We start from the raw sequence: 20,356 nt of genomic DNA on the forward strand, positions 1-20,356 counted from the left end.
ATCATTGCCTTGCTGACCACAGGTCCAAGACTTGCTGAAGGCATAGATGAGAGATTTATGCTCTGTGTCGGTGACAAAAGCCCTTCCTTCTAACATGGATCAGAAATGTCGTATTGCCACGTACAAGGCTAACAGTTCATGTTGAACTTGCAATACTTGAGTTCTGGTGTCTGGAGATGTTTGCTGAAGAAACCCAGGGGGCACCACTGTTCATCGACCCACTGCTCCAGCACTGCACTGACCGCTCTGTCCGATGCATCTTTTGTAAGGGCCAAAGGGGAGGAAGAGTCTGGATGGGCTAAAGATGTGGCCTTCGCTAGTGCTGCTTTGGTTGCCTGGAATGCTTTGATAGTTTCGCATGTCCACTGGAGCATCTTGTTGCCGAGTTTGATGTGGTCGAACAGGGGTTGAAAGATGGTAGCTGCTCCCAGGAGGAAATGATGATAAAAGTTCACCATCCCCAGGAATTCTTGTAGGCCCTTCTTTTGTGCTCAGCCTGGGAAAACATTGGATGGCTTCCACCTTATCCGGCAGTGGTGTGGCCCCCTCTCAGGTGATACAGTGTCCTCGGAAATAAATAGTTTCCAGGCCAAATTGGAACTTAGCCAGGTTCACCATGAGTCCAAACTCCTGCAACCTGTCGAAAAGGCAATTCAGGTGTGCCCTGTGTGCTCTGGCATCAGGGCTAGTGATGAGAATATCATCCAGGTAGACGAAGATAAAATCAAGGTCCCTGCCAACCATATCCATGAGGTGCTGAAACGTCTGGGCTGCATTTTTTAGTCTGAAAGGCATCTGAAGGAACTTGAAAAGGCCGTAAGTGTAATTATGGTCATTTTTGGGATGTCGTTGGGATACACCAATGCCTTGGAAAATATCCAGCAGCCCTGGAGACTCATGGCAAAATCCTGGATGTGTGGGATGGGGTATCTATCTGGGACAGTGATGTTGTTGAGCCGTCTGTAGTCACCACACGGGCGCCAACCTCTGGAATTCTTCTGGACCATGTGCAGTGGTGACGGCCAGGTGCTGTTTGAATGGCGGACGATATCCAACTCCTCCATGGCAGTGAACTTGGCCTTGGCTTGGAGGAGTTTGTCCTGCGAGAGGCGCTGTGCTCGTGTGTACACTGTGGGGCTCGGTGGTCTCGATGTGGTGCTCCACACCATGTACTCATTTAGCTTCGTGAAAGTTGACCACCAACGGTGACGGGTAATTAGCCAATTACGGTCCAGAGTGTGAATTCATAACGGTAGAAAAAAATGTAGTCATAGTGTAAGGGGGTATGACTGGAACGTGGTATTGTTGTATCTGTTCATGTCCACCAAGTGCTCGTGTGCCCGGAGGTAATCTGCTCCGAGTAGGGCTTGTCCCATGGATGCAATCATACACCCAGTGGAAAACCGTTTCCACGGCATGGATTGTGACCAGGCGAGTGCTGAAACTTGGAATGGAGGAAGTGTTGGCTGTCTGTAGGGGAAGGCCCTTGGAATTGTGTTTGAGTTCGAAATATGTTGGCAGAATGAGGCTTATCTCTGAACCTGTGTCGACTAGGAAATCCCTCTTTGTTCCCTGGTACCTGAGGTAGATAGGCCTTTATGTGTACCAACCGCCAGGGCCACTATTGGCGGCCATCCTGTCCATTTCTCACCACCGCACAACTTGCGTTTGGGTACGAGCATGGAAGGACACACCACCAGCAGTTATGCCCCCATCTGAAGTGGTAGAAACAGTAATCGCTCTGTTTGAGTGTTCGTTACATTGTGACTGGGCCGAGGCTACTGTGAGGGGCCTGGTGAGTGGGCTGAACTGGCAGGGCCAACGGTGTATATCAGTTGCACATGTACGGAGCTCTGTTACGAGGTGCAGAAAAGTTTGTCTGCTTCTTTGGCTACCAGGTGTGGGGTGCTGAAATCCATGTTGGATATTGCTGAGGAAACGTGCACCAGTAGCTTGTAGAGGTGTCCGTCCGCTAAGGCCACCATTTCGTGCATGAGCTCAGAGGGGGTTCCTATTGCCCAGGCCTTGCTTATTCAGGATGCGGACGGCATGTTCATGTCAGCTGAGTTCCAGGGAATCGAGGGGGAAATGCCGGAATTGTGCGTACTTGCGCTCCAGAGGAGGATTTTCCACGAAGGAGCTTACTTTTGGTGCGGTAGTCGTGTCCAGGATGTTGACGATGTGCTAGAGCTTGGTAACCTCTGAGACAATGGCTCTGATCTCGAACTGTGACTAACCAGCTGTAACTGATTCTTTGGCTGATTTGCCCAGAAGGGCGGCAAATGCATATCCACAGCATTGGTCGCAGCCGTTGCGACTGTAACGAAGGTAGCAGCCTGCATTTTGTCGCTTTCAAAGTGGGTTCCAAAGATTTTGGAACCGCTACCGAAATAAGAGACGTACACACAGCATGAGGTGAACCAGTAAATGAATTTCATTTTGAATTCCTCGTGCTGCTCGAGGAGACTGTCCACTTCCTGTGAGGGGTGTGCTGGACTAAGGAAGTGATGTCAGTGCTTCACGGCGTCATTCCCTGTCCAGTGGTGCGCAACGTGGAAGCGGCACCGCCCCCTGGGCAACGCGTGTCGCCAACTGCGGGCTTCTCCGCGGAAGGGAAGGGGGGGCCTGCATCATCTTGTGTTGGATGACTGGGACGGCAGTCTAACCGTTCATTCGCTCGGCCTGCTACGAAGCGTCCTCTGTTTTCAGTACATTTGGGATTTATTCCAATAAACAAATGATGTATCTACCTTTATCCTCACTAGTTTGCCTAGCACTACCGTTTTAATGATAACAATTTCATTGAGGACTTCACCCCTTGTTACCTTTGAAATATTAATGCTTGGCACATTATCCTATTTTCCAGTGTGTTTCAGTTTCTGCAGCATGTCATACACACCATGCCACAAGCAGCTTTTTTCACATATATACCAAGTTTCCCTTTGCATCTCCTTTAAATCTTTCCCTTCTCACCTTAAATTTATGCTGTCCAGATTTTGGCATCGTCTGTGAGTCCTCCACCCCTCATGTTTTATTTTGCTATGTAAAGTCACCCAGAGAAAATCGCCCCCAGCCTATCCAATCTCTCCTTATAGCGTAGATCCTCCAGTCTTGGTAACATCATTGTGAATCTATCTTTTCTGCACTCTTTCCAACTTAATATATCACTCCTATGACAAGATGGCCAGACGGGACACAATAATAAAGTGTGGTCTCAGGAACATCTTGTACAGTTGTAATATGATGTCCTATTTTTGAATGATGAAGGCAAGTGTGCAAATGTATCCCTGGGACGTTCTGTTCAACAATATTCTAGTGCCCTGGCATTTACTGTGCAGATCTTGCCTTGGTTAAACTTCCCAAAGTGCAACATCTTGCACTCGTCCAAGTTAAATGTCACTTTCCTCTGCTGTAATCTTCGTTAACTTTTCTCACTGCCCACCAGTTACACTAACGACACCATTTACATTCTCTTCCAAATCGTTATAACAAAAATGGGAGGGAGAGACATTCATGTTACTTCTCGACTTTTCAACTATTTTGTAGTTTGTTTGTTGCATCAACTGTGATTAACTAACCTTGAGATGACTGAGAATCAAAACTGTGGCTTTGCTGCTCATTACCAAATTGTATCCACGGCACCACTGGGATTCTACCTTGGGTACATTGTTCGGTGTCAGATTGATGGGAAACACCTCAGAGTTTCTCAGGCCATTTCTCTGATACTTGACCTCAATACAGGTGATTAGCTCCTTAAGTGTTAAAGAGACGTTAAACCTTGTCACAAACCTTGTTGATGAATGTCAACTGTTGAGCTCACCAGAGGCTTAAAAAATTGTTTTAAAATGATCCCAGGGTGCTCAGAGGAACAGTTGTTTAATGCTGGAATTCAAGTTGATTTTAGACTCATTTTTGGTTGTTGAAAATTCCTCTGTATCCATTTTTTTGGAAAGAAAGGGCAAAGTTAACTCAAACTAGTCCAAAATTTACAGCTGACTTTATATCTCAAGCAATAAGATAAGTAGCCTTCAAGTGGTATTTGTGTGTACATTTTTTATACAGACCTGTGCATTTGTGTGTGCGGGACATGTCTACTTCTGTGTGACTAGCCTGAATGAATGTGTATGGATATATACGTGGAAGAATGTATGTGGTGATCCTCTATTGTGAGTACTTCTCTGCTCTCTTAACATGCAAATTACATGGACAACCTCGTATATGTTCATAGAACAATCCAACAAAATAAAGCACATATTGAATTAAAAGTTTTGCATGATAAAAAGGACAGAATTATTCTTTACATAAAAATTGTGTAATAATTGAATAAATTGTACTTAAATATAGACAACAACATTTTGTGCAGAATTATATCTGTTCCACATCTGTGTGGGGTTAGTGCCAACTTGTACATTTAAAATTGTTTCCCTGAATAGAGTTGTAGAGAATTTAGCCATCAGCAAAATATTACCATGAAATAAAACAAGAACTTCGAGGAATTAACTTGTCAAGATGGTAGTCAACAAAAAAATCCGAACTGCCTCAGAGCAGTTGGGGAGTCTATAGTTACAGTTAACATACACATTAACATTAAAACTGACATGTTCAATTATTCCTTTATTAGTTGCTGTCAAAACAGTGGTGTCGTTGAATTGGATCCATTCGTTTTGTTTTGGACTAGAGGTGCTGTTTTCCATGTACGATTCAAGTATATACTCTAGCCTGTTAGGTTTTTTTTTAAAAAAAAGGTGCTAATTTAGCATGTTGATATTTTTGAAATGGGCATCATTTGGGAGACAACAATATAGACTGTGGAAGGGATAAACATTTTTAATATGTATATTGTAGTCAGGGATATAATAATTCACAACGTTCCACACTTCATCAATCTATGAATACTTTGAAGGGAGAAAATGTATTAGTCAAATATATTTAAAAAAAGTAGCCAAATAAAACTCAAGTTAGAGGTTCAAAAATACCTAAAATCGATTTGAAACCACAGCTTGGAAATAAAGAGTGAGTGCATTTTGAGAACCTACGAAAGATTTAGAAAGCCAGAATGAGTCATGGGATTAACATTATTTCTGTTTGGATACAGTTACAACTTTTTAAAGACCAACTTGTATGTTTTTCAAACATTTACTTAACTAATGGAACTAATTATGCATAATCCTTTGGTTATAAAATAATTTTGTAAAGAGTAAGCTTAGTTTTGTAAATGTGGGGCTCCTGGAACGATGAGATCGAGGGCTTCTGGGCTATCACTGGGCTATCACTGCTTTAGCTGCGGTTCAAAAAGCTGCCACAAGTTTTATCAAAGATTAGTAAATATCCATAGAAGCCACTGGTGGGAAATATTACTTCTCCAAAAGTCTAGACTCTAAAGCAGAGCTGGTTATGGCACTTGCTTTCTCTGAAGGAGTAGTAAAGCACTTGTTCCTGTCGTGCGCTTTGAATTCCTGAAACTGAAGTCAGATGGTGTCAGTAAAACAAAAAGTGCAAAAGATCACAAATGACAGAGGAAAGCTCCCACATCGACCCAACCCTCCCTGATTTGTTTCTTGCGTGATCTCAAAGTTTTGTTGGTCTACTAATCCATCTGAAATACCAAACCTGTTTTGTATATAAGAACATAAGAAATAGGAATAGAGTAAGCTATCCGTCCCATCAAGACTGATCTGCCATTCAATGAGATCATACCTGATCATCTCCACCTTCCTGCCTTTTCCCTATATCCCTTAATTCCCTTACGATGTAAAAATCTATTCAACCTTGCCTCTGCTGCTTCAATGGGCAGTGAATTCCACAGATTCACCACCCTCTGGGATAAGTAGTTCCTCTTCACCTCTGACCTAAGTATACTACCCTGAATCTTGAGGCTGGTCTCCCCTACCAATGGAAATCTTTTACCTACCTCTTTCTATGCCTTTCAGAACTTTATATGTTCTATAAGATCCCTTCTCATTCTTCTAAATTCCAGTCAATACAATCCCAGACGTCTCAATCCTTGTACAATTGTACAGGAAAGGATTATCTGATATTCATCCTCAAGTTAAAGATAACTTCTGTTTGATTTCATCTTTCCTTGCTCCTGGTTTAAAGTAATTGCTTTGTGAGAAAAGCCTCTGGTTTTGCCACCCTTTTGCGAGCTCAGCGACCTGACATTAGGGAACATCCCTGTGGCCCTTCTCTGAACTGTGCCCAATGTCTTCAAATGTGAATGCTGGAAACCTGAAATAAACTTAAGCGCTGAAAGATACAGCAGGACAGGTGGCATTTGTGGACAGAGAAATAGAGTGAACATTTCAGGTTAATGATCTGTCATCAGGGTTCTGATGAAATGTCATCAAGCTGAAACATGAACTCTTTCTCTCTTCACAGCTGCTGTATGATATAAAATTTTCTGTTTTTAATTTGTATGTTTGTCTTCAAGATTACATGCTGACAAAATACTCAAGGTACCATTTGGACATAAAGCTGGATATTCATTCCATATTTTATTCTGCCATTTCACAATTTAATAATCCATTGCTTATGCCCTTTGATGGTTCATTGTACATATTTGAAAGCAAATGTCTTGAGGCTCCTTAATGTACTTCAACATGTTTGCTTCACATGGTGAACTAGTCTTGAAATTACTTTCCCTTCATGAAAAAAATGGTGGCATTGCCGATGGTGCGAACCTGCACAGCCCTCCCTTGTGGGGTCCAGCCACCTAGTCTGACTGCAGTCGGCTCTGTACAGGCTTTAAGTGGCCTATTAAAGGAGCCAATAGTGGTTTATTTTAAAATCCTGTGACCAAGGAGTCTGGGCCCAGGATGGTGGCACCCATGATCGGCAGCAGCCATGTGCGGTTGCACTCTCCGGGGAAGTAGGCACCGATGCGGGGCTCCAAAAAATGGGGAGACCACCCCCTGTTTGAGAAGGAGAAGCAGAGAAGATGACCCACAGGACTGAACATAGTGGCGGACCACTGAAGTGCTCTGAGGCTGAAGAACACACGAGCGGCAGGCTGTTGGTGACTTAAGGTGAAGAACTCACACAGATTGCAGCCGCTGATGGCTGCAGTCAAATAACTCACACCAGCTACGCACTGCTGGAGACTGGCTTGAAACTGGCTGAAGGGGTATCAGGTATTGAAACCGGGACTTGAGATGGTGCCAAGAGTGCTGGAGACTTCCCGATCGTGTCAGAGGTATGCATCTGGAACTCGGGTTGCTGACGGTTAAACTGAAAGCTGTGTGGCTGTGGAAGCTGCGGGAACACTGGAGGCATAGTCATGGACATACAGTAGCTCTGGGGAGACCCTCTTTTGCTTCTCTTTCTCTGGCTGTAAGGGGTGCTAGGCAATTTCTGCTGATAGTGAATCTTTGTCTGCTTTGTGGTAGACTAAAGGAAATTTCATGTAATATCACATTTTCTGTTTTATTACATGACAATAAAATAATCTTGAAAATGATCTTGAATCTTTCTATGACCTGGTATTGACACAATCCAGGACATGGTTCTTCATGTTATTTTTGAAAACAATTAAGCATTTTTACACCCTACATAAAATAATTTAGACTGCATTGTACTATTTTATGTCTAGATTCAGTCATCTGTTGCTTTGTTACATTATGTTTGGCCAATTCTGCATTGTTCACGTTGCATATGCAGATTGAGCTTCTGAATCTCAGATACTGATGTAAATGAAAACATAGTGGCTCATTACTGATTTTAGGACATTTGTGTCAGTTCTTTGCCCATATTATATCTTCATGTGATGCCTCTAGCTCCTTTTTCCCTTTCTTTAACCAATCTCTTACCTGTACTCTATCTGCGCTGAACTAATTCCACTTCATGTGGAACTTGAAGCATTTGGTGGTTGTTCATATTTTATCAATAAGACATCATTAAAAAAAAAGCTTGTTTTTAAACTACAGACCATTTCCTCTCCATTCATAAATCCCGAAAGTAGGGTCTTTCCACTCACTGATAAAATTGCTAGCGAATCTTGATAGCATTTTGCATTCAAGATTGGCAGAGGAAGTGGTAAGAGGCAGGCAGAATTGTGACATGGAAATAGATTTTGACAGGTACAGGGGTTGGCAAGCTTTAAAGGCACATGGGCTGAATGTAGGCAAAGGGTTCTGGCTTGGGTAGACAATTTGGTTGGCATGAGCAAATTGGGCCAAATGCCCATTTTTATTCTTTAAAAATCCATGACTATTTTTAGGATTTATCAGTTTTAAAACCTTTCACATCCTTACCAAATTTATCGGAGGAATAATGCCATGTTATTCAACCCGTGCGAATAATTGGAGGAAGTCATTATTTGATATCCATTTATACTAATCCACTTACCAGCACTCAGTACATCGCCTTCTCTACCTTGCCAATTCAAGTGCTCGCCTAGATAAATGTTGCGAGAGTCCCTCTCCACTCCCACCCCACCCCCCATCTTCATTCCAACCACCAATCTGGTTCCAAAATTCTTCTTCAGTTCACATCAAAATGTTGCCATTTACCTTAAACTTTGCCCTCTAGTTTCAGCCACATCTGTTGCCTACTATCTACCATATAAATTCCTTTATAACTTTGCATACCTCTATCAGCTTTCTTCTCTGTGCCCTGGGTCCCTCTGTTACATCATGTTCCCCAGTGCCCTAATACTCATTGCGTATGCCCCATCTCTATTCTTTCTCCTGATGCTCACACCTTTTATTTTTCAGGAATAAGATACACCTGCCACTGTTCTACCCAGATCAACATAATCTTATAGCCTAAGATTGTTCTGGCTATCAACATGACTTTTGTTCTCAATTTAGCTTTCTTAAATGAGTTACTGTCTATTGTAAAGAAGTAGTAATAACTTGTACTGCAACTTCAAATAAAATTCTGTGTGAAGATGATTTTTCTTCAGGTCAGAATACAACCACATGTGGCTGATATTAATGAATAAAACTGCAGCTGGGAGGCTCCATTTACCCAAGGCAAGCTTGTACATGATAGAAGTACAGTGTGTGCCAAAGTGGATCGAAATAATGACCTATTAAATAATAAAAATCCTACAAGGAGAAATAATGATATTAATTATAAATTAAGAAAGGTGTGTCGTGTAGCTGCCTGTGCCAAAGATTGTTAGGCTTTTGACCAGGTTACTGCAGAAGCCAACGCACTTATTGTTGCACTCTTCAGTGAATATGGGATTGAAAATTATTTGTTTACACTGGAGTTCTAGGGTTTCTCAGGTGCCTGATGAGGCCAATTTTGAACCTGTTCTGTTACGGGTGGACCAAGGCTCACTGACAGGGGTTGGTGGGTCGTTTCATCTGGGAGGTGTTGTCTTTGCTGAGTTTGCGCACCACTTGGGCAGCATGGTTGGAGTAACGGTTAGCACAAAGCCTTTACAGCGCCAGCAATCGGGACAGGACCTGGGTATGAATCCTGTGCTGTCTGTAAGGAGTTTGTACGTTTTCCCCATGTCTGTGTGGGTTTTCTCCGTGGACTGTGGTTTTCTCCCACCCTTCAAAAACGCACTGGGGTATAAGTTCATGGGGTGTAAATCTGGCGACAAGGACTCAAAGGGCTAAACTGGCCTGTTACAGTGCTGTATGTCAAATTTAAAATAAAAATTAAATTAATAGTGACAAAGGGACATCAGCCCTCACCTGAAATGAATGTTTTCCAGTGTTTGTTTTTTTTCTGGGAAAAAGATTCTGACTTGCCTATCCCATCTATGCCTTTCAATATTATAAACTTTCATCAGTTCTTCCCTCAACTTTATGACTACTCATTATACACCCACGACTGTGTGGCCAGGCACAATTCCAATGCCATCTACAAGTTTGCTGATACACCACAGTTGTCGGCAAAATCACAAACGGCAATGAGGAAGCGTACAGAAGGGGGATAGATCAGCTCATTGAGTGGTGTCACATCAACAACCTTGCACTCAACATTAGGAAAACCATGTAGATGATTGTGGAGTTCAGGAGGAAGTCAGGGGAACATGACCCAGTCCACATCGAGGGTTGAGTAGATGTCAATAGAATCAAGAAGAATTTATTGTCTTTTATAAATGAAACCCCACTGAGTATCACGGTAGATGTCAAATGGAAGGTTACTGCATTCCATTCATGCACTGAAGGATTACGCAGGCAACAGTCGTGGAACTCGATCAGGTGTGAATTAATGGGAAATAACATGGCACTGTGGCGTAAGTTTTATGATGTAGCCATACTGCTTCAGATAACAGGTGTATGTAAGAAGAGCTCAGGCACTGAGATCAGTGGGTATAATACAGTAGTTCTCAACCTTTTTCTTTCCACTCACGTACCACTTGAAGTATTCCCTATACCATAGGTTCTCTGAGATTAGGAAGGGATTGCTTAAGGTGGTATGTGGGTGGAAAGAAAAAGGTTGAGAACCACTGGTCTAATGCATTGCCCACTACTTTATATTTAGAATAGGGAAGTAACTTTAATGCTGCCATTTTGTCACATAATGGTTTCTGATATAAGTTGAAGAGAACATGAAATAGTTAAAGGCAATGCAACTCAATATCATAATTTGTATTACTTGCTACATTATGAATTCCACCAATTGTTCTCATAAACTTTCCTTTAGCATCCCCCTCCCCCCCCACAAAGATAAATTGCACAAACATCTGGATGTCAGTCTGTCCATATATCCTGCAGCATACTTTCTAAAACTAGTTGTCTTCCCTGGCATGACATTTCTGTGGTCCTAGAAGCTCCAGTTCAAACACGTTCCAGACAGATTTTATGTGTCCTCTGTATATAGAACTTTCAGGATACATAAGCTCTATTTAGAACAATATTAATCAACATGGGATTAGCTGTTTCATTTGGGAATCTTTGAGTCTAGATGGAAAGGAAAAACCTTCTCATCTCAGACCTTGCCCAATGCTTGATAATTTTATACTTGTGTCCTTTAGATACACTAAAGTCCTCCAGATGAGTTTTATGAACGGCTTTAGTGCTTTACATTGTCACTTGAACCTTCCAATTTGATTTCACCATGCTAACTTGCTCAGGAATCGAATATATTCAAGGCCTGTGGCATGATCATTTGCAATCCCAGTCCAAGTATTTCTTGACTCTCAAATGTCCATGTAACTCAGTGTCAGGAATTAAAGATGCCCAGCAACAGGACAGAAATGGTTTACAATCTTATTGAGCTGTATTGATCTACTGCAATCAGACTAAATATTCACTTTATGATATTTTTTCATTTCTCTGAAGAGGCATTGGCAGCCATTTTAATACTCAATCAGTTTGACTGCAAATCTAGATAGTGAGCATTGCAAGGCTGTTTAACTATGATGACCAATCCATTCCTAATCTCAGCTATTATTTGTATACTTTCACTTTAAATTGTCACAGATTGATATACTTGTTAGGAAAATTGAATGTGCATGTTATATATCCGTGTATAATAATCAAATTTTGAGGACCAATTTTTAGGGTTGTTATTTAGGGGGCCAACTATCACATGCATACTACTTTTGACCATTTAAGCACTGGTGTCGTTTGAGGCATAGCTTGAGCTATGGTCAGGACCGAGCAGTAAGTCTGCGTTTGGGGTGCGCAGGTTCAGATGGTCAGGCAGCTGGCCAGTACCTGGTGGTAAGATTGTGTTTGGGGCATGAAGAACTTAGATGGGCAGCAGGGACCAGGTGATAAGTGCACGATCGGGTGTTGGGAGATTGGATTGTCGGGCGGGCAGCCAGGGGTGTGGGTGAGATACGGTAGTCGGGGTATCAAGAGCTCAGATGTCTGGGGCCAAAAATAGAGCAGTTGACTTTTACATTCGATATATAGAAAATACCAGATTTTTGGGCCAAAAATTGGTGGTCAACTTTTACATTGGTGGTCAACTACTGCACATGTAATATGATAATAAAGATGGAGGCTATTTGTCCAATGTCTAGTGAAACAATAGATTCTGATTGAATCCTATTCTCTAGCATGTGGAGGTCATGGCCCTTCAGCCACACATGAGGAGAGGGACTGATGCCCTCTTCTATTGTCAAGAGCAATGGAAAACTTTTAGCAGCCTGGTGAAGATCTGGAATCTAGGCTGACCTTTTTGCTTGTCTTTTTAGATAGCTTGGGGCATCTTGAGGAGAGCTGCAAAATTTGCACAGATTGTGGTGTGAAGTTTCATTGTATGACCCCCTTTGCTTGGATCTGGTTACACTTGTGGCCTGATATTTCTCACTCCTAAAGACTGCACTGTTTTTGCAGCTGTCTAATGATAGTAAATGATAAGCAGAAAATGGTGCTACCAAGATCAGTTATTTTTATCTTGTCAGAATGCAAAGTAAATCCAGACATCAGGAAGCAATAAATCATTGATTGACATTGTAAAGCAAGCTCCTTTGATAAAAATAATTTACTGTAAAATGAATCTGAGTTATTCTAGAATTATTTCCAAAGTCTTACTATTGTCACTTTGCCTTAGTTCTTGGGTTATACCTCCAAATAGATGCTGGAACTTTTGCAGATGTTTTACTTCAGAAGTTGATTGGAAGTAATCTGAATCAGAATTTATTGTTATGAACACGTCATGAAATTCGGTTTTTTGAGGGTTCATAGTGCAAACATTCATATTATAACCATCTTACAACATTATTATTAAAAAATGTAAATAATAATGCATGAAGAGTAAGTCAGTTTCTTTGGTTCATTGATTGTTCAGGAATCTGATGGCAGAGGGGAAGAACCTGTCCTTGTGCCATTGAGTTCTCTCGTCTTTAGGCTCCTGCACTTTTTTTCCTGGTGATAGCAGAGTGAAGAGGGCAAGGGCTGTGTGGTGGGGGTCTTTGAGAATAGAGGCTGCGTTTTTCAGACACTGCCTCATGTAGATGACCTCAATGGAGAAAAGACTGGTGCCTGTGATGTCACAGGCTGAGTTAACAACCCTCTGGAGTTTATTCTTGTCCCGCCTCCATAGCAGGCAGTGGTGCAACCAGCCAGAATGCTCTCCACGGTACACCTGTAGATGTTTACGAAAATCTTCGGTGATATACCAAACCTCCTCAGACGCCTCACAAAGTATAGCCGTTGGGGAGCATTCTTTGTGATTGCATCAATGTGGAGGCTCCAGGACAGATCCTCAGAGATGTAGACAACCATGAATTTGAAGTTCTTGACCCTCCCCACTACTCAACCCTCGATGTGGACTGGGTCATGTTCCCCTGACTTCCTCCTGTACTCCACAATCATCTACATGGTTTTCCTAATGTTGAGTGCAAGGTTGTTGATGTGACACCACTCAATGAGCTGATCTATCCCCCTTCTGTACGCTTCCTCATTGCCGTTTGTGATTTTGCCAACAACTGTGGTGTATCAGCAAACTTGTAGATGGCATTGGAATTGTGCCTGGCCACACAGTCATGGGTGTATAATGAGTAGAGCAGCGGGCTAAGCACACGTCGTTGGGGTGTACCCATGTTAATGATCAGTGAGAAGGAGACGTTTCCAATTAGTACTGACTGTGGTCTTCCGATGAGAAAGTCAAGGATCAAAGATCGAACCCCCTAGAGGCGTGTGATGTTATTGCATCTCTAAAACCCTGACCTATCCGGGATGTGATCACAACCACATACATGCACTTGATTCCACAGCGGTTAACTCCATATTGCCGACTAACTCACTCGAAATACTAAACAACCCCATGTTGTTTAATATTGTATGTTCTCTTTTTGTTATAGATCTTTTAAAATATATATAGATCACTTATAGGTTAAACTCTCCTCACTATTTAAATTCTCTCAAATTTTTTTCCAGTTACAGTTAAACTCCTTCTATCGGATAATGTATTCACATGTCAACCAAAGAGTCAGCATACACCTTTGCTTCATTCGGTTCCATAAAGAATCTATTTCTCCCCTCTGGGACAAAAACTTTCAAAGCAGCTGGATACCTCAAGACGAAGGCACATTTTCAGCTGCATTAAATTCTTTTCTTTTTTTTTAAACAAATCAAAACTTATATCAGGATAAAAAAAATCTTATTCCCATTATATATCAAAGGAGACTGTCTTTCATTCACCTGCTTTGCTGCCAGTTCCAGAAATCTTCTCCCGTACTTCGTAACGAAGAAATGTAGCCAAGTTCGGACGAGACCTTGGATCAGGCTGTGCCTTTGGTCTCAATGCTCGATCTGCTCTCTCAATCTCCGGGTCTCCTTGAAATTCGGCAGCAAATGATTCCGGTATCCAACATTGATGGAACTTTTTCATGTCCTGACCTTCACACCTTCTTTTAAACCAACGATCTTGATGTTATTTCTTCTACTAAAACTTTCCAAAATGTCTATTTTCTGCATTAACTGATCTTTTGTTGCAGCTGCTTCAGCTTGGACCTTTTGCCTCTGTTCTTTAATATTTTGAATCTCAAACTCATTTCCTTTGAGTTTTTTTATCTACTTTTTTTTTTGAAACTTTATTTATTAATTTTAACATATGAAGAAAGTAAGTAATTCACGTACAGAAAAAATACAAAATAAAGTTATACAAGTACAAAGTAACATAGTTAATACAATACCAATCTCGGCATCTCCCCCTAACAACTAAAAACTAAGACTAAAAAAAACTATTTTTAACCCCTAAACCCCCCCTCCCCACCCCCACGATAAAGAGTGAAGAATTGATACTATTAGTATAATAAAAAAAATATATCTTAAAAAAAGATCGATATATATATAAAATATTAATTAAATATTAATTATTAATACAAAATTTTTTTATTATATAAGAATATATATGAAAAAACAAAAACAAAAAGAACTTAAACAAAAAAACTAACTAATAATAAAAAAACTATAAAAAAAAGAAAAAAAGAAAAAAAAGAAAACATATATAGAAAAAATATATAATAAAAAAAAGTTTTTTTAAAGAAAAAATATGATTAATTCAAACTTATTTAAATTGTATATAATCAATAAATGGGGTCGACTTTAACTCATAAGAAGACATGTGCTCTCATTTCCAAAAAAGGGTTATATATCAGGTTTGTATCATATTTTGTTGGGAAGTGAAAGTAAAATAGATTGGGATAAAGATAAAATGAAATGGGAAAAAGATTTAAGTTTAACAATAACTGAAGAAGATTGGTCTGAAATCTGCCGTAATAGTGTTCGAAAATTGATTAATGCTAGATTGGTGATGATTAATTATAGTTTTATACATCAATTATATTTAACACCCGAAAAATTGAAAAAAATTGGTTTTAGTAAGTCAGATCTTTGTTTTCGTTGTGAACAGGTTTCTGGTACCTTTTTACATGCTGTTTGGTTGTGTGATCGGTTACAACAATTTTGGAAAGGTATTCAATCTGTATTTAATAATCTATATAATCTTCATATTGTATTAGACCCTGATATATTTTTATTAGGGAATATGCAACCGTTGATTGATTTAGAATTAGATAATTACCAAATCTCTTTTATTTACTTAGCGCTGGCAGTGGCCAAGAAATGTATAGCGATTACTTGGAAGAATAGAAATGTATTGTCTTTAGATAGGTGGTATTCAGAGATGGTTTTGTTTGGTTATGGAAAGAATATCTTTTTCTATACAAGATAAGATGTCTTTTTTTCATCTACTCATTCAAATCTTTTATCCACCTGCTGCATCATCTTTTCAATTTTTTCTCCATTCTCTCGAACTTTTTCCATTAATACCACCAAAGACTGTTGAAAAGTGTCCAAATAATTTTTTCATTTCAACTGTAGAATTCCTTAGCTTTTTCCTTCTTCCGCACCATAAGTCCATGTTCAAAACATAATTCTTGCTCTCCTTGCTCTTCTTCTGATCCTCCGCAGCTGGAAGCCTCTAAAACTTTTTAAAAAAACTGCCTCCGTTTTTTTTTGTGTTCTGTGCACGCGCAATTCCTCACGCATGTGCAAAGTCACAGCTTCACCCAATGTGAGCAGTCATTGTGGGGGAGACCGTGTACAGCAATGTCTAAGGTCTCCCCAGCTCCAAGTTTGTTTCCCCGGGGCAGCTCCTGGAGCCGCCTTGTTCTGCTTCTTGTATTGCTGTAACTGCTTTATCCTTCTTTGGTGACATTTTATCTTGTACTGTATAATTTTAAACACTTCTTTCTTCTATTTTAGTTAACTTTTGCAACCTTTTTTTTCAACATTTTCGAGGAGAGTAGGGATTCGTAGTCTAGTCCCATATCATCTCCTTGGTTTTGCTGACATTGAGCACAGGTTGTTGCCTTTACACTATTCAATGAGCTGATCTATCTCCCTCCTGTACGTTTCCTCATTGCCGTTTGTGATTTTGCCGACAACTGTGATGTCATCAGCAAACTTGTAGATAGCATTGGAATTATACCTGGCCCCACAGTCATGGATGTATAATGAGTAGTGCAGTGGGCTAAGTACGCATCCTCAGTGAGGAGGAGACACTTCCAATTCATACTGACTCTGATCTTCCAATGAGAAAGTCAAGGATCCAGTTACAGAGGAGGGTACAGAGGGCTAGGGTTTGTAGCTTCTCGACCAGCCCTGAGGGAATAATAGTATTAAAGGGGAGCAGCAGTTGATGAAGAGCTGCCGTATGTATGATTTGCTGTCTTCGAGGTGATCCAGAGCTGAGTGGAGAGCCAGTGATATTGCATCTGCTGTAGAGCAGATAGGTGAATTGTAGCAGGTCCAGAGCTTAGGTACGTGTTAATATTGGTCACGACCAGCCTCTCAAAGCATTTTATCACAGTAGAAGTTGGTGCTACTGGGTAGTCATTGAGGCAGCTCACACTGCTCTTCTTCAAGGATGATTGATGCCTTTTTGAAGCAGGTGGGAACCTCTGACTTCAGCAATGACAATTTGGAAATGTCCGTGAACACTCCAGCTAGTTGGTTGGCGCAGATTTTCAGTACCCTGACAGCTACGCCGTCAAGGCCTGACACCTTGCGAGGGTTCACCCTCTTGAATGATGTTCTAACGTCGCCCTCAGAGACCGATATCATAGGTTCCTCAGCCTTTTCAGGGATTCTAGTAGGCACTGTTCGGTTCTTCTCAAAGCAGGCATAGAAGGTGTTCAGCTCATCGGGTAATGAAGTATCACAGCCATCTATAGAGCTCGCCCTCGCTTTGTAGACTATAATGGCCTGCACACCCATAGCTGGTGTGTATCTATCTCTACCTTCCTCCAGAATTTCCATTTTGTTTCAGAGATGGCCTTCCACAGGTCGTATACCTGGACTTCTTGTAAAGATCCCGGTCCCCAGCTGTAAATGCCCTTGTTCTCACCCTCAGCAGATTGTGAATTCTCTGATTCATCCAGGGCTCCTGGTTAGGGAACACGCGGTATTTGCGCCTGGGCACACACTCATCCACGCAGGTCTGGATGAAGTCGGTCACACCCATTGCATATTCATTCAAGTCTATGGGTGAGTTCTTGAATACATTCCAGTCCCACCGATTCAAAGCAATCCTACAGACACTCCTCCGCCTCCCTCAACCACACCTTCGCCGTCTTTGCTACTGGTGCTGTGGCCTTCAGTTTCTGCTTGTACACTGGGAGTAGAAATATAGCCAGGTGGTCAGACTTGCCGAAGTGTGGTGGTTGTATGGCTCGGAATGCGTTCTTCATGGTGGTGTAGCAGTGGTTGAATGTGTTGTTTCCCATGGTCTCGCATGTGACGTGTTGGTGGTAGTTTATCTTCTTCAGGTTGGCCTGATTGAGATCTCCCACAATGATCAGAAAAGGCATCAGGATGTGCTGTGTCATGGCTGTGAATCCAGTAGAATGCTTTTATTTAAGATTTAAACCCCCTGCCCCCCAAGTCAATTTTCAGTTTCTATGCTTCCCTTGTTTTCTAAGGTATTTGCAAGAATAAATGGCCTTCATCCACCTGGTGGTTTATTTGTCTGTATTTGTTCAAAGATCTAACCTGTCACCAAGAATACAATCTTGGCTGTGGAGCATACACAGATGGGAAAGAGATGATAGCATATGCTTCTTTTGAGTGAAGAACAGTTACTAGGTTGCCCCACCACAAACAAGGGAACAGTCTCAATCATAGATTGCCAATGGGCTTTGGATACACAACATTGAAATTCTGCAACATAAGGTTGTTTCATTGGCATTAGCATTGCCTCTTTATTTAACTGCTTCAAGTCAAGTCAAGCCTCCTTTATTTATCGTTCATACCATGCTCGCATGGTAAAGACGAGGTAGTGTTTCTCCAGGACCACAGAGCTTATTTACATAAATATAAGTTAGAATAGAAGTTAAACACTTTAAAATATTAAGACGTATACAGTAAAAGTCCACGGTACACTATCCACATCTGTTCTGGGAATTCAGGAGCCTGATGGATTGGGGGGGAAAAACTGTTGCCCAATTTGGACGTATGGGCCCAAGTGCTATGGTGCCTCCTACCAGATGGCAGAAGGAAGAACAGTTTACATGAGGGGTGTGTGGAGTCCTTCACAATGCTTATTGCCTTTTGCCTGCATCTACCACATTCTGATTTTTGTCTTTGATTAGTATCAAATAGATGGCATTTTGGATGATATTTTAAATGTAAATGTTTTAATTTTTTGTGGAGTTTTGTTAATTGAAGAGTCAATGAAATTCTTTTATCTAAATTTCATGGTTGTTGAATAGCTCTGGGACTATTTAGTATGAATGGAACACATTCAGGGTTGGAGAAGTGTATAATACCTGTTTACCATGACTTCAAGTTAAAGATTATATTTAAAAAGCAGTAACTCCTTGGATGACTAAGAAATTTCCAACTTTTCAAAAAGCCAAACAGACATATTCCATCACATTGCAATAATTCCCATTTGATTTTAAAATTGCAGGGGTTTTAATTATTGTGTTTAAACCATTAGAATTTTTTCATGGAAAATATGTGTCGAAGAAAGTACCACTGTATCTGCAACCGTATCAGATTAAATTTGATATTTGAAATGTTCAAATATAATTTATGTGACTTTTGAAGATACCATTTAATTTGTTTAGGTAAATAGCTATTCCATTGTGTGAGAGGAAGCCAAAGGCATGGCCAGACATGGACTTTCAATTGTTCCTTTGATGTGGCTTTTGACACTAATAGACACTTTGTTCTGCTTTACAGTGCCTGGAGCCCTGCAAAGGATCCTGGAATATTCAGGAGACTCACTGTCAAAGCAAGTGTGGGGTAAGGTCTGCCCTGAGGCAATTTCATTTAGTTTTTAACCATCTTTGAAAATGATCAAATGCTGTCTCAATTTGTAGGATTATTGAACTTAAACGTTTTAGCAACAGAGAGACGGATGTAAAAACCACAGTCTAAAATTGATGATGGCATGGCAGGTTTAATAATTATAGATCAATGTCCTGTGGAGCTGCAAATGTTTAATAAAGAAAGTTCAAGCTCATATTATATCTGGTACAGTAAGAAGGGCTCTTTCATAAGTCAGGTGTGCAAAGTAAAAGAGCAAGAGCAGAACTATAGAGTACATTGTTACAGTGACAAGATCAGTTTGCAGCCAGCTGATTTGGTGAGGTTCCCTCAGGAGCCTGATGCCTATGAGGAAGAAACTGTTTATGTGTCCTGATGTGTGCGATCTCATCACTTTGAACCTTCTCCTTGACAGAAGGAGGGTGACTAAAGCGTGTCCAAGATGGGATTCGTCCTTCAGTGAGTTGGCTGCCTTTCCCAGGAAGTGACAGGTGTAGATGGAGTTATTTGTAGGGGAGGGTTGTTTTTCAGCATCTTCTGCAGCTTAAGATCACGAGAGGTATAGATAGGGTGGACAACCAGCACCTGTTTTCCAGGACAGGAATAGCAAACACCAGAGGACATATGTAAAAAATGAAGGGAGGGAAGTTTAGGGGAGACATCAGGTCTATGTTTTTTTATGCAGAGAGTTGTGGGGACCTAGAATGCTTTTCCAGAGATAGTGGTGGAGGCTGAAACTTTAGTGGCATTTAAGAGACTCTTAGACAGGTGTATAGTTGAAAGAAAAATGGAGGATTACAGGTCAGGGTGGATTTAGAACTTTTTAAAAGAAATAATGGGTCAGCACAATATCAAGGGCTGAAGGGCTTGTACAGTGCTATAGTGCTATATGTTCTATATATGTTCTGCAGACCTTGGGCAGATCTACTCCAGTACCACACTCTGATGCATCAGCTGGGATGTTTCCGATGATGACCCTGTAGAAGGGACATGGGGCTCATGCCGAACCCCATCAAGCTTTCTAAGAAAGTAGAGGCATGGGTGTGATTTCTTGACCATTGCAACACAAATGCATAATTGTAGAATTTCTCCAGCTATAGAATTTATAACCAAGTTTTATGTATTTTCTGATTCTATCGACAATTGAGAATTTTTATACA

The 20,356-nt window shown here is 41.0% G+C and overlaps 1 protein-coding gene across 1 annotated transcript in view; it reads left to right on the top strand.

The window, feature by feature from the left end:
* Positions 1-20,356, top strand: part of LOC138739523 (anosmin-1) — a 221,031-nt gene that overhangs the window by 118,093 nt on the left and 82,582 nt on the right. Inside the window, exon 3 of the mRNA XM_069891769.1 lies at positions 19,110-19,172. Coding sequence (XP_069747870.1) covers positions 19,110-19,172 — 63 coding nt within the window. The remainder of the gene's footprint in view (positions 1-19,109; positions 19,173-20,356) is intronic.

Source organism: Narcine bancroftii, chromosome 7 (assembly GCF_036971445.1).
Source record: "Narcine bancroftii isolate sNarBan1 chromosome 7, sNarBan1.hap1, whole genome shotgun sequence".
NCBI lineage: Eukaryota > Metazoa > Chordata > Chondrichthyes > Torpediniformes > Narcinidae > Narcine > Narcine bancroftii.